The sequence below is a fragment of the Aspergillus stella-maris genome, assembly GCF_047715825.1.
Source record: "Aspergillus stella-maris strain CBS 113639 unplaced genomic scaffold BDV14scaffold_1, whole genome shotgun sequence".
NCBI classification, from domain to species: Eukaryota; Fungi; Ascomycota; class Eurotiomycetes; order Eurotiales; family Aspergillaceae; genus Aspergillus; species Aspergillus stella-maris.
In genome coordinates this window covers 852339-864607 of record NW_027396795.1, presented here as the reverse complement: position 1 = coordinate 864607, position 12269 = coordinate 852339, and the positions used below count along the sequence as shown (strand labels likewise).

The 12269-nt window shown below is 49.9% G+C and overlaps 6 protein-coding genes across 6 annotated transcripts; 2 read left to right on the top strand and 4 right to left on the bottom strand.

Moving 5' to 3' along the window:
• Positions 1 to 990: 990 nt before the first annotated feature.
• On the bottom strand, positions 991 to 3057 carry BDV14DRAFT_206635 (sugar porter family MFS transporter; the record flags this gene model as incomplete). Its single annotated transcript, XM_073774944.1, has 4 exons — positions 2687 to 3057; positions 2118 to 2632; positions 1475 to 2055; positions 991 to 1415 (listed from the first exon to the last, which is right to left on the bottom strand). The coding sequence occupies exons 1-4, from the start codon at positions 2795 to 2797 to the stop codon at positions 991 to 993; spliced, it is 1632 nt and encodes a 543-aa protein (XP_073633896.1). The 5' UTR covers positions 2798 to 3057.
• Positions 3058 to 3392: 335 nt separating this feature from the next.
• On the top strand, positions 3393 to 4703 carry BDV14DRAFT_194718 (zinc-dependent alcohol dehydrogenase family protein; the record flags this gene model as incomplete). Its single annotated transcript, XM_073771994.1, has 5 exons — positions 3393 to 3432; positions 3491 to 3561; positions 3617 to 3685; positions 3750 to 4518; positions 4582 to 4703. 5 exons carry the CDS (start codon positions 3393 to 3395, stop codon positions 4701 to 4703), a joined length of 1071 nt encoding a protein of 356 aa, XP_073633895.1.
• A 585-nt stretch (positions 4704 to 5288) lies between these two features.
• Positions 5289 to 7036, bottom strand: BDV14DRAFT_194717 (MFS transporter; the record flags this gene model as incomplete). Its single annotated transcript, XM_073771993.1, has 3 exons — positions 5289 to 6276; positions 6331 to 6716; positions 6773 to 7036. The coding sequence occupies 3 exons, from the start codon at positions 7034 to 7036 to the stop codon at positions 5289 to 5291; spliced, it is 1638 nt and encodes a 545-aa protein (XP_073633894.1).
• A 564-nt stretch (positions 7037 to 7600) lies between these two features.
• BDV14DRAFT_186563 (uncharacterized protein) lies at positions 7601 to 8788 on the top strand (the record flags this gene model as incomplete). The annotated part of the gene is made up of 4 exons (XM_073770832.1): positions 7601 to 8014; positions 8045 to 8089; positions 8141 to 8335; positions 8393 to 8788. 4 exons carry the CDS (start codon positions 7601 to 7603, stop codon positions 8786 to 8788), a joined length of 1050 nt encoding a protein of 349 aa, XP_073633893.1.
• A 90-nt stretch (positions 8789 to 8878) lies between these two features.
• Positions 8879 to 10237, bottom strand: BDV14DRAFT_194715 (transcription factor domain-containing protein; the record flags this gene model as incomplete). The annotated part of the gene is made up of 1 exon (XM_073771992.1): positions 8879 to 10237. One exon carries the CDS (start codon positions 10235 to 10237, stop codon positions 8879 to 8881), a length of 1359 nt encoding a protein of 452 aa, XP_073633892.1.
• Positions 10238 to 10819: 582 nt separating this feature from the next.
• On the bottom strand, positions 10820 to 12165 carry BDV14DRAFT_206633 (aldo/keto reductase). Its single transcript, XM_073774943.1, has 3 exons — positions 11832 to 12165; positions 11366 to 11590; positions 10820 to 11307 (listed from the first exon to the last, which is right to left on the bottom strand). Exons 1-3 carry the CDS (start codon positions 12039 to 12041, stop codon positions 10873 to 10875), a joined length of 870 nt encoding a protein of 289 aa, XP_073633891.1. The 5' UTR covers positions 12042 to 12165; the 3' UTR covers positions 10820 to 10872.
• Positions 12166 to 12269: the final 104 nt, after the last annotated feature.

Here is a 12269-nt window from a genome sequence, read left to right as displayed (position 1 = left end):
AAGGCATTTCAATCTTCGACTACCTGAACGAGCCAGACGTCAGCGAGCGGTTCAACGCCGTACGACGACAGATGCAACGGCAGGCTGGGTACGTCGAAGTAGACGTCCCCGAGCTCCCTGACCTTGCGCTCTGATGGGCCGAATTCTTCGATGACTTTGTGGAGGCCCGTGAGGACTTTGCACAGAGCTGGCTAATGAACGCTGTTTCTGAGGGCCTGGATCCGTGGGTCCAAGCATACGAAAACAATGAGGTCGACCTGTTTCAGTACGCCATGGTCGTCAGTACGCTCAGTGGATTCTTGGGTATGATGGATATGATGGATATGCTGGTCTTTCCTGCGAATACCATGTCACCCATGCCAAATCCGGATTATAATGACGAGTTCTGAATACCTATATCGAGGAGATTGGTTACTGCTTACGACACTGATCATTGAGCATATGAAACGGTTTGTATATGATAAATGGTGATGGCCTCTATTATCGACTGTGCATTTTCACTTGAGCTTATATGACAGGAACCTCTGTTCAAATATCTGTATTAGAACCAGACACTCATGCATATATCCCTCGCCTACGAGGTACCGCTATGGTTCCCTTGTATCCTGGACATTATTCTCATTCTCCACGTTGTGAAGCTAGGTATTTGAATACCCATGCCTGTACCGGCCGATAACATTAGTGTAAGATTCACGGATTTATGTCATCTTCATTACCATCCATTCCTCGATGTCTACCACTTATATCTATTTTTTATCTTCCTCAAACAGATATTCAGAGGGACAAGGAACTGTTACAAAGAGCATACGGGGAATACTACGTAAGTAACAGAGATATTGGTCTGACCAAGTTCTAGGATGGACTAGCTTCTCCTGGATGAATAATTTATTTTGTTTTTCAATTGAGCTATGTACCTACCTTAGTTAACGACAGGGACATGGTCGGATGACAGAAACAAAACAACATGGCCGCTCCATCTAGTAGGTAGCCCTAACGCGATACATTCTCCTCATGCTGAACAACTCCGTCCGCATCGCCACCCTTATTCTCACTGTCTTCGCCCGAAATGCCTAAATCATTCTTCCTGACAACCTCCTCCTCTTTAATTCTATACCTCTCCGGTCTCCGTAGCGACGTAGCCTCCTTATCCCTGAAAACCAGTAGCGGTGGGTTCGAACGGTAATACTCATCGATATCCTCGAGAGTCCGTCCCGCAGTCTCAGGATAGAACAAGTAGAGGATCGGAACCATGGCGGCATTCAGCGACACCCAAATAATGTAGAACCGCCAGCCGAGATTTTGAATCCCGATGGGTGTGATCTCGACGACCATGAAGTTTAGGATCCAATTTGTTGCTGCGCCGATGGCAGCTCCTTTTGCGCGCATCGTGAGAGAGTTGATTTCGGTGGGATATACTAGGTAGAGACTGTCAGCTTTTGACCTTCTTGGAGTGGAAGGATTAATTGGTGCTTACACCACGGAACACCCTGCATACCCATCCCGAAAAAGACGTAGTAGAGGAAGAAAAATGCCACAGAAGCTGAAGCAACTTGTTGTGCGTTCGGATACCCAGACATCTCATTATACCGGATCAATGCAGTGATAATGATATAGCAGAAGCACTGCCCCGTCGCAGCAAACATCATGATATTTCGACGTCCCCATCGATCAACTTGCCTAATACCCAGCAGCGACCAAAGGAGATACTGAATACTATTACATGCCGCCAAAAGCCGTGCAAGATTCGGACTCAACCCAACAGAGTTCGTAAGAACGGTCGGCATGTAGTAAGACGTGACGTTGATGCCCGAGAACTGCATCATGGACTGCGTGCCCATCCCCAGTATCAAGCGGCGGATAGTCTTTGTGCCGGATTTGTTGGAGGTTCGGCCGCGGAAGAGTTCACTCCAGCTTACACCATTGCTGCGCTCGTATTCGGCAGTGTACTTTATGCTTTGAAGCTGGGAGAGGACGAAGGCGTCGGTTTCGGGTTTGTCTTCGATGTCGGATAGGATTTTGAGGGCTTCGTCGTCGCGGCCTTTGATGACCAGCCATCTAGAAGAGAGAAAGAATGTTAGAGTGCGAACAGAAGGGCAAGAGCACGAAAGATGACATACCTCGGAGATTCAGGCAGAAACGGAATAACAAGATAAATCATGATAATAAAAACAAGCTGAAAGGCAAGCGGAAACCGCCACGAAACAGGCCCATCGGCAAAGGCAATGCCGTAATTAATCCAGTTGGAAATCGAAAAGCCAACAAGCAGAAGGGCGTTCTGCAAGATAACGAGCTTTCCTCTTAATTGGGAGGGTGCCGTCTCCGTCTGCCAGACAGGAACAGTAGAGGAGTTGATACCATTTCCTATACCGGAGACTATACGCGCGACGATCATGTGTGGGACGCTGTAGGAGGTTGTTTGCAGGATTGCGCCGGCGGTCATGATGGCGATACCGACGATGACGGATTTTTTACGGCCGAGCTTGCCTCCTACCCATGTTGCCATGACGGCCCCAAGAAAACAGCCGACGTTGTAGATCGCAGTTACGGTGCTGAGGATGTTGGTCTTGGAGGGGCCTTCTAGGTCGTGGACGCGGAGGTAGTCGGGGGATATGACGACGCCACCGAATACTCCCTATACGTCTCCCATTAGATGACCTTTGAATCAAGCTATCAAGCAATGACTTACTTGATCATAACCGTACAGTGCCATGTCCGCACCGCAACCGACGGCAAACCAGAAGGTTAGCCATTTTCCACGGAGCCCTGCCGAAGGCGTGATGTAGTCAAGGAATCCCATAATGTGTTGACGGCAAACAAAGATGCAAATGAAAGGGCCGTTGATGTGATAGACACGGTGGGTAACCCGTAAATATGGTACCTTTTATACGTACTCACAGTGCCACAGTTGCATGAGACTAACTCCAGGTTTCGGGCACTTGTCGTACCCCACGGGGGTGCAAAAGCCGCGCAAGTGAGCTGATGCTGGATGGTACCTTGGTATCCACTTTCTACCCCATCATTTCCCGAGTCATATAAAGTCCAGGAATCCTTCCCTCGTGTCGGGTTTCTGGCAGAGATCGCCAGTCCCGACACGAGCAAGATGCTTGTTCATTGGATGCTTTCTAGCGCCGGACAATCGACCCTGATTCATGCACTGGGCATGGCTGCCCAAGGCCCAGGGAGGACATTCTCGGGTTAAATATTGTTGCTATGTCGTCATCTCAACCTACAACCAGAGTGCTCGAAACGGGTACTGTAAGTGTTCAAGCTTCATCATGCCTCGGAGGCACTCCGGTGAAGCTTTTGGAGTCTCCAACTTGGCAGACTTCTCATTCCCCTCTCTCGCAGTTTCAAATTCAGTTTTTCTACAGAAAGCACGGCTATCTTTCAATATGGACGCCTTCAACCTTCCTCCGACAATGAAAGCGCTGGGTTGGTTATCTTGAATGATCGCGTTGGAATTTAACGGTTGCTTATCATGGATAAACAGAATACTCCGAGGCCAGAAACCCGCGCGTGGTCGAGAAGGCACTCCCCAAGATAAGAGATCATGACATTTTAGTATGAGTTCCTTGGTCTGCCGACTGACGCCTTCTTGACCTGACATTCAGTACAGATCAAAGTTAAAGCCTGCGGTGTCTGCGGAACAGACCTACACATCCATGATGGTGAATTCGGCGCACAGGTACCGAGCTTGCCTCTCTTCTTCCATCACCGCAAGCCGCTTTAATAACTGTACGCTCATCTAGTTCCCCGTGGTCCCCGGCCACGAAACAGTCGGCGTCGTCGCAGCTTTCGGCCCCAGCGTAAAAGGAACCAACGTCGGGGACAGGGTGGTAGCCGACAACTCTGAGCTCTGCGGATCCTGCTTCTACTGCCAACGCGGGTCCGAACTATTCTGCGAGAACTTCATTGCACACGGCGTGATGGTTGATGGTGGATTTGCCGAGTACGCTGTATACCCTGCCTACCGAGTCTTCCGACTTAAAGCCCTTGAGGCGGGTGGAATTTCAGATGTGGACGCTACACTCATTGAGCCGGCCGCTTGTGCGGCGCATGGAATTGATCGGATTGCGCCTGCTATGGGATCAAGCGTATTGCTCTTCGGCGCCGGTCCGACGGGCCTCATGCTTGCCCAACTGCTCAGATTGAATGGAGGATGTAGGGTTATTATTGCTGCGCCGGGCGGAGTGAAGATGGATCTGGCAAGGAGTCTCGGTGCTGGCGATGAGTATATTGATCTCCCGAGGGACAAAGCAGAGTCTGAAGACGTGCTCCAAAAGCTGTATGAGGATAATCAGCACGGATTCGACATCGTGGTTGAGGCGACTGGGAGCGCAAAGGTCCTTGAAAGGTCTCTCGATTTCGTGCGAAAGGGAGGCAAGCTGGTTGTGTATGGCGTCTATGGTGACGATGATCGGATCTCATTACCTCCAAACAGGATCTTCAAGGATGAGATCACGGTGCTTGGGTCGTTTAGCGAGATGCATAAGTTCCCTGCTGCTATTGAGTATCTCGGTTAGTACCTTCTTGATTACCCCCTTTTCATGAAGATGCCATGCTTACAGGCTTGATGTATAGAAACAGGCAAAGTTCGCGTGACTGGGATTGTCAACCAGACCTTTCGCGTGGAGCAATGGGAAGAATGCTTGGAAGCGATGCGGACGAAGAAAGTCATCAAGGCGGCCGTTGTGTTCGACTAGACAGCTCCGGTAGGTCAGAATTATACTTACTATCTGAATAAATCCTTTCCCTGACGTAAGACTCTTTATGCTACATGGCTGGCGTCGAGAATTGCGATTGCTGTTGTGATTCGACAGGCAGATCAAAGATCCCAGCCGACTGTATAGGCTGTTCGATTAAACCGTCCTTATGAGGACGGCATTGTCGGGAGTAGAAGTGGGGGGACTGATGGCTGGTTGGCTTAGGAAGCAAATGGTCTGGCCAGGCCGTTTTGGTGGTAGGTGTTCGATCTCAATGGGTGCTGTTATTATGCTTAGGTGCTTTTTAACGTCTTAGTGACATATTGGTGATGGTAATATCAGAGAAATGGCAATAGCGTTTGTTGAAGGTTGCAGTGTCGAAAAACCCCTCTCTGGGAAAGAAAAGCTGATATCCATGGAATGCCAGTGTCAGCACTGCATGGTAGTCATCAATGACACAGATTGCTGCACAGAATTTCTACAAAATAAAAAATTGAAACTAGAGCTTCCTCATTCTACATTCCCCGAATTGTAAGACAGCAAGATATACCTCTACCAGTAAGACCAAGCCACAGCACAGTATGCTCATCCCGCAGCCTTCCCCCTCGTCTCAACAGGCAACACAAAAAACACAACTCCAGCAAGCACAAACAACGCCGCCGAGATCCAAACCGGCACGTCCGTCTCAACCCCAACATAAGCCGCGATGATCGGTGCCATGAGTCCCGAAAGGCGATTAAACAGTGCAACGAGCCCATTCGCTGTACCTCTTACAGGCGCCGGAAACAGCTCAGGTGTGTAAGAATATAGGAGTCCGTAGACGAGATTCTGGAAGAATGCTATGGCACATGTGAAACCTAGCACGGCGGACTGGGTCTCTGCGCGCGTGAAGAGGAATAGGAATACGCCTGTGCAGACACATGCTAGCGAGCCAGTGCCCTTGCGGCCGAGGTACTTGAGTTCAACTAGGAAGCCCCCTAGAATAGAAGCAGGGATTCCGCAGACGGCTTGGATTGCGTAGGTGCGGTATGTTTCTGATGTAGATGTTGATCCGGATTCTACGCCTTTTGCAGCCAGGTAAATTGGGATGAAAGAGTTGTAGAGCGGGTAGGCCATGCCGATTGAGCACCAGAGGAACAAGAGCATGGTTGTTGAAAAGGCGAGAGTAGGTGTTGAGAAGAGGGTTTTCACTTTCGTGGGGGTGAACTTTTGTAGGGTGCGGTTTAGGATGGCTTGGTCATTGTTGGCGTGACTCTGGTGATCTAATGAGGGAATGTCGGTGGTTGGTGTCTGGAGAGCAGCATCAATGGCCTCAAAGTGCGAGATTGTGAGCCAGGTAGTGGTCTTGTTTCGAGATGCGATTTTAGATACCACATCCACGGCCTGCTGGTCGAGGCCTTTGCCGAGGAGGTACTTCGGGGTCTCGTAAACTCTGAAGAATAGACGAGCCAGAAACATAACGAGTGTCAGCCCTCCAAAGGTCCAGTACGCATACCGCCATCCCAGATTGTCCTGAAACGTGCATTCTCCATCCGGAGTATCAGATGGGCATGTGTAGTTGGCGATCAGAGGCCTGGCATCTATCAGTGAATATCGGCATTGAAGGAGTGGCGGGATTAGAACCTACCATCCAACAAGCGCAGCAACAGCCTGTCCAACAGACCAAAATGCTGACTGCATGGTAAGCAGATACTGATGCGTTGCTGGGATAAACTCGAGAAAAATAGCACTATCGACGGGCTGATTTCCACCTGTTCCCACGCCGATGAAGGCGCAGAACACCGAGATGGCAACAAAGTTGGGACTCCCAGCGCCGACTAGTCCTGATATAGCTGAGATTAAGAGCGTGACATTAAACGCCAGCCTTCTCCCGATGAAGTCCGCTGTCATGGGCCAGAGACTGGAGCCCACGACGAGGCCTGCGTACTTTGCAACGGTAAGGAATGCGATGCGGTCGACGGAAAACTCAATTTGTACAGCTGGGCTAATGATCGTGATAGCTTGCATCCAGAACTGCATTTTTGAGTTGTTAGTATTCACCTAGGATGGTCATGTCTAACGAGACTTACATTGTCAATAAACCAGCCCAACCCAGTGAGGGCATAAATTTTCCACTGAAACGATCCCATTCCGAGATCGATCAGGGCTTCATTTAAAATGGACACCTTTCGTTCATACACCTCGTCCGCCCCTGCGGAAAGTGCCCGGGTGTCGATGCCGTGACAGTCGAGGTGACCGGTGGCGATATCTCTATCGCCGAGCTCCATGGGGCTGACCTCATTCTTGTCACCTTGCAGCGGGATTTTCTGGCTTTTAATCCTGGGTTCAGTCATGGCTGCTCTTTGTCTCGATTCTGGCTCTTGTCTCATGAGGGGTTCGAGTTCACGTTGAAGGAACCAAGCGCGACTTAAAACTTCGCAGGTCGATTAGTGACTGATACGGTATCGATGTGGAAGATAGGATGAACGCACCTTTTTTGGCAAATGAATCCTGAACTTCTTGAAGATATCCAGATCCGCCTATAACGAGAAGAAAGGAATACTTCGAAATTCACGATCAAGTCTCATATCTCCGATATCAACCTTGGCACTGTGATTCCCCGCAGCGCGGCTACAAGGTCCCAAATCCGGTTTAGTCTGGAGTTGGGGTAACAATATATTCTTATCAGATTATTTTGGGCGGCTCGAATACGCCAGATATGGTGACTTTGGAGCATAGATGGGGTGTATGCGAGGGCTCAGAGCTGTCATGGTCGTGGAAGAACAAAGTAGGGCGGCTCGAACTACCTCACTGGGTAGGGGCACAGACAAGTCCAACGCAGCATAAATGTGCCAAAGAGTCCTATAAAACAACCATAAGCATTCAAGTCTTCAGTTAACAATCTTATCGTGCTGAAAATGTCTCCCCCAGTTGCCATCGCTCCAGTCGACGTTCCCGTATCATCATTTGGGATTCCACAGCACCAAACATGGACTACGACTAGCCAGCCCAGTCCTACTCCAGCCCTGTTTGACCCAGCCAAGCACCTGGTGTATTCACCTCCATCGAACACCTTGCGAATGGAAGACCTGGCGCTGGATCCCACACCCTTATCGCCAGTTGCCACCACTGAACCATTTCCCCTCCTTTCACACGAGGCTGTCCTCGCGCACTGTCGGGAGCTGTTTAGCCCTGAGGTACTGGAAAAGTGCCTTCATCATACACGGCCCGGGTCGGTTCAGCTGCGTGGGATGGCACCGCGATATGCACCATTCATCCATCAGTTCTGGCATTCACCCGAGGTGCTCAAAATAATCAGTGACATTGCCGGGGTGGATCTTATCCCTGCACTGGATTATTAGATCAGCCATACCAATGTCCAGCTAGGGCCGGACGGGGTTGATGGGGTAAAGGCGACACCCATAGAGCCGCCTGTTGCGACACTGGAGGCTATTCAGAGCTTCGAGCAGGAGAAAGCAGTAAAGCGAAAGGCTGCCATCGCCAATCAGACCAAACCCATTATCGAGTGGCATCGTGACTCGCACCCTTTCGTTTGCGTTGTGATGTTATCCGATGCCAGGTATATGGCCGGGGGTGAGACCGAGCTGATGAAAGGTGATGGGTCGGCCCTAAAGGTCAAGGCCCCACAGATGGTATTTAAAGTGGTTGATTATCCCTTCTTTGAAAATAGCTAATTTGAAATTGGGTAGGGCTGTGCTGTGCTTCTCCAAGGACGATATATCACACACACTGCGGCCCCTGTGACCAACATGCCTGAGCGCATCACAATAGTGACCTCATTCCGACCTAAAGATCCCACGCTTCTTGACGAGACAACAAACGCAAATGTCAGAAACAAGTCTCATCTCTCCGAGTTGTACTACCAGTGGACAACCTATCGACTCGATGTGCTTGCGGAGCGTGCTCAAGTTGCCGCAAATGCGCTGCGGAAGCGATATGAAGAGAACGTCAAGGCCTCCGATCCGGAAGGAAAGAGTGGGCTGTGCCGCGTAGAAACCGTCAATGTGGCTGAAGTAAAGAAATGGGCAGAGGATCAGATCGTCTATCTCCAGCAAACTCTGCATGAGATGAGGCCGCTTGCATGATAGCCCATTATATAGTCGTGCCCTCGACATGCACCGTCAATGTTCTTGAAGTGATATTCCTTGCAAAAATGCCGTATGTTTACATATTCATCACCCCAGTAGAATGATTTGGCTGATACTACTTTCATCGCCGTGATCCCTCATATTCCAAAATCCGACGAGGAACTCCCTAACGCAGCTAAAATTCTTCATTTGGAAATGTCGCTCCAAGGCTTTCAGGCGAGATTCGATGTATGCCCGCTCAGCACCATCATGAGACGTCAACTGCCTTGCAACGATTCCAATAGGCCAGATAAGAGTACTTTCGTATGTGGAGCCTTCAGGTATCAACTGCACAAGTTGGACAGCCCATAAAGCGAGGGTGTTGTTAGACCAGGGCCTGAATGTCACCATGGAATTGAGTCCTTCTTGCACCAGGTCAACCCTTATCCGCTGTCTCCTGTAGACCATAGCGGCGAGTCGATATAGTTGGGAGACGAGATTCTGGTCTGTCAATTCCGACGGTCGAAAGATCTGCTCAATACGATGAACACGGGGCTCCATTGTAAAGATGCGGTGATTGAATGGAATTTGCTCTTCTTCTTTACCTGGGACCACAAGTGCAAAGCTAGGCAGCCAGCTCAAGGTCCCATTGCAGGTGATGATCTCTGTATCCGTCACGGTCGCATCAGAGGCACTTATTCTAGCTATGAGACGGGGAAATGCGAATCGGTCAAGCCTTGGTGTCGCTTGACGTTGCGTTGAGCCGGGGCACACATTTTGAATATAAAAGTTCGAGAGGGTCGGCTTATGCAATGAGGTAGCGCGAACGAGGTCGTTGTAAAAGAATAGGTTCAACAGAAAGTTGAAGATATCCTTTCGCGAAGACGACCGATCTGTAGACCCAGCAGAGACGCTGGACTGTATGCCGGCCTGAGCGCATAATCGAGCGATAAAGGTCAAATGAGGTGACCAGTTTTCCGGTCCTTCGCCGGCTAATTTTTCATGAAGTAGTAAGAGAATGCAGCTGGCAAATAGGTTGATAAAGCCATCCTGGGTAGACGCGATGGCTGCATCAGTATTTAGCACTTCGGGCTCACTGGTCCAATTCATGTTCGTGAGTAATTGTCGACAACCGCGTAGGGCCTTTTGCCTCAATTTTAGCATTGCGTCTCCCATGGAAAATGATCCATCACTGCAGCTTTGGACGCCACTCAGAGCAAGAAGGGCGTCAAGGACTACCCGACTCTGGATAGATAAAGGTAGAAACACGGTCAAAAATGGATTTGTGGGGCCAGAAAATGTCGGATAGGTCTGCGAAAACCTTTCAATGTAGTTTTCAAGTAACAGGGACTCGGTGGTGTCAAGATCAAATGGCCATGTCGACAGATTGCGGAATAGTGTACCGTGAGGATGGTTCGGTTGAAGAGCACGGCCGGTAAGAACCTGTGCATGCCCCCGTTTCCTCATCCCGTCTCTGCGAACGTCATCTTCCCAGACAAGCCGAACGTCTCGTTCACAGTGTATTCCCAGTCGGCTGCAGTTCGTACAGGCGGCAGCTGTGTTATCACACTTCTTCTTCCTGCCAGATGTTATGAAAACTAGCAATGGCCGCTTGGTGGAAGAGTACCTTCTCCTGCAGGTCCAACAACCATCTCTCGATCTTCGATTCCGATGCACTGAGTTCATTTCTTTGTTAAACGGCGAGGGAGGACGGAAAGTTGGAGTCGAGCGCCGCTATTCCCTGGAGCAGCAAAGACTACTCCCGCATATTGGACCATTCCCGATCAGGGCATCGAATCCTGGTCCCGTCGGGTCCAGTCACTTACCACCAGCACGAAGACGCGAAAGCCATGATACCTAACAATGATTCTTTTCATGCGAAATAATCGAACACAGATGCCGGCGGCGTGGCATCATATCACTCCAATTCTGGAGAGAGCGATTAAATCGGTAGGTGCAATCCCATAGGTACAGGCCGCTATGGTCTTGAACGGTCACATCAACATGGTAAATTATGATAAGAATGACCTTGATTCATTTTGCACATTCCTCCTATCCTGCTAAATTCATTCTATACCGTGCTAAAATCATTCATCAACCCCCTAAACCCCATCAAGCCCCTTATACAAAGGCCACCGATAAGCCTCATCCGGCGTATTGAACCTCAAATCCGCATTCAACCCATCAATCCTCTCCATATCCTCCTTCTCCAACACGAAAACACTAGCAACATTCTGTGCAATCTGCCACGGGGTCGTGCTCTTGGGAATGACCGAGCGCCCATGGTTAACCCCCCAAGCGAGCGCAACCTGCGCGGGACTCTTGCCGTACTTTTGCCCGATTTCGATGAGCAGTGGCTCTTCGATTAGACGGCCGCGGTTGGCGCGCCCGTTGCTCCAGTAGATGTCGCGGTAAAAGGAGTTTTGGTTTCCTAGCGGGCTGAATTGTTGGACGTGGATACCGTTGTCTTTATGCCATTGCGTAAATTTGAATTGGGATAGGAAGGGGTGGACTTCCATTTGGTGGACTGCTGGGGGCTGTACCCATATATCAGTATACCTATCCGAAAGGAAGAAGGGAAGAGGGGGAATTTACCATTCCAGCTGCAATCAACCCATCTACCTCCTCCTGGTTAAAGTTCGACACCCCAATCGCCTTTATCTTCCCCGTGCTCTTCATGATCTCCTGCAAGGCCTCCCACGTATCCTTGTACGTTGTCTCTCCCATAATCATAAGTCCATCAGGGCCCTTAGGGAAGCGCTCTTCCCCGCGAGCGAATGTACACGGGTAGTGAAGAAGAATCAAGTCAACATAGTCGGTCTGGAGATCACGGAGCGAATCATCAAGGGCGCCTTCTACATCGTCGGGGTGGTATGAGTTACACCAGAGTTTCGTCGTCACAAAGATATCAGAGCGCGGAACGCCGGATGTTTTGATCGCGTTGCCGATGAATAATTCTGTGTCGTAGCTATATACCAGTTATTATGTGTATTGAACAACAGGTAAGGAATGAAAGTGACTTGGAAAAGACATACACCCGTGCCGTATCAATCAGTCTAACACCAGCTTTCAATGCCTCGAGGACAGCGCCCTCTTGCTGCTCCTCATCCTGAAATGTTCCGCAGCCAATAGCAGGGATTTTGTCACCCGTGTTGAGGGTAAATGTTTTGCCAGCGTAGTTGGTGATTCGTCTAGCAATCAAGCTAGACGCGATGTTGTTTCCCGAGCGCGCAATCCGCGAGACCGGACGAAGGAGGTGCCGGGCATTCATGGTGAGTCTGTCCCTGAGCAGAAAGCAACGAGGTTAGGAGAGAAGGTATTTATAAGTGAGTGCACCGCAGCGTGCGAAAGGGGCCACATGTTGTCCTTTCTTTCTCTTAGCCCATGTCCACGTCTAAATCCATGCTGTGTAATGATAGAACTGATCAGATGAGTACGTGCAGCACGTAAGATCCCCTCATTTCGTGAGATGATTTGGCGGTTCAAGTTGGAGATGCGA

Excerpts from the sequence above, each read along its gene's own strand:
- BDV14DRAFT_206633 (XM_073774943.1), bottom strand. The coding sequence starts at position 12,041 with ATGAATGCCCGGCACCTCCTTCGTCCGGTCTCGCGGATTGCGCGCTCG. Across the intron at positions 11,591-11,831 it reads TCGAGGCATTGAAAGCTGGT|ACCGACTATGTTGACTTGAT; the intron begins GTTAGACTGATT and ends CGTGATCTCCAG. Across the intron at positions 11,308-11,365 it reads GGTTGATTGCAGCTGGAATG|CCCCCAGCAGTCCACCAAAT; the intron begins GTAAATTCCCCC and ends ATATGGGTACAG.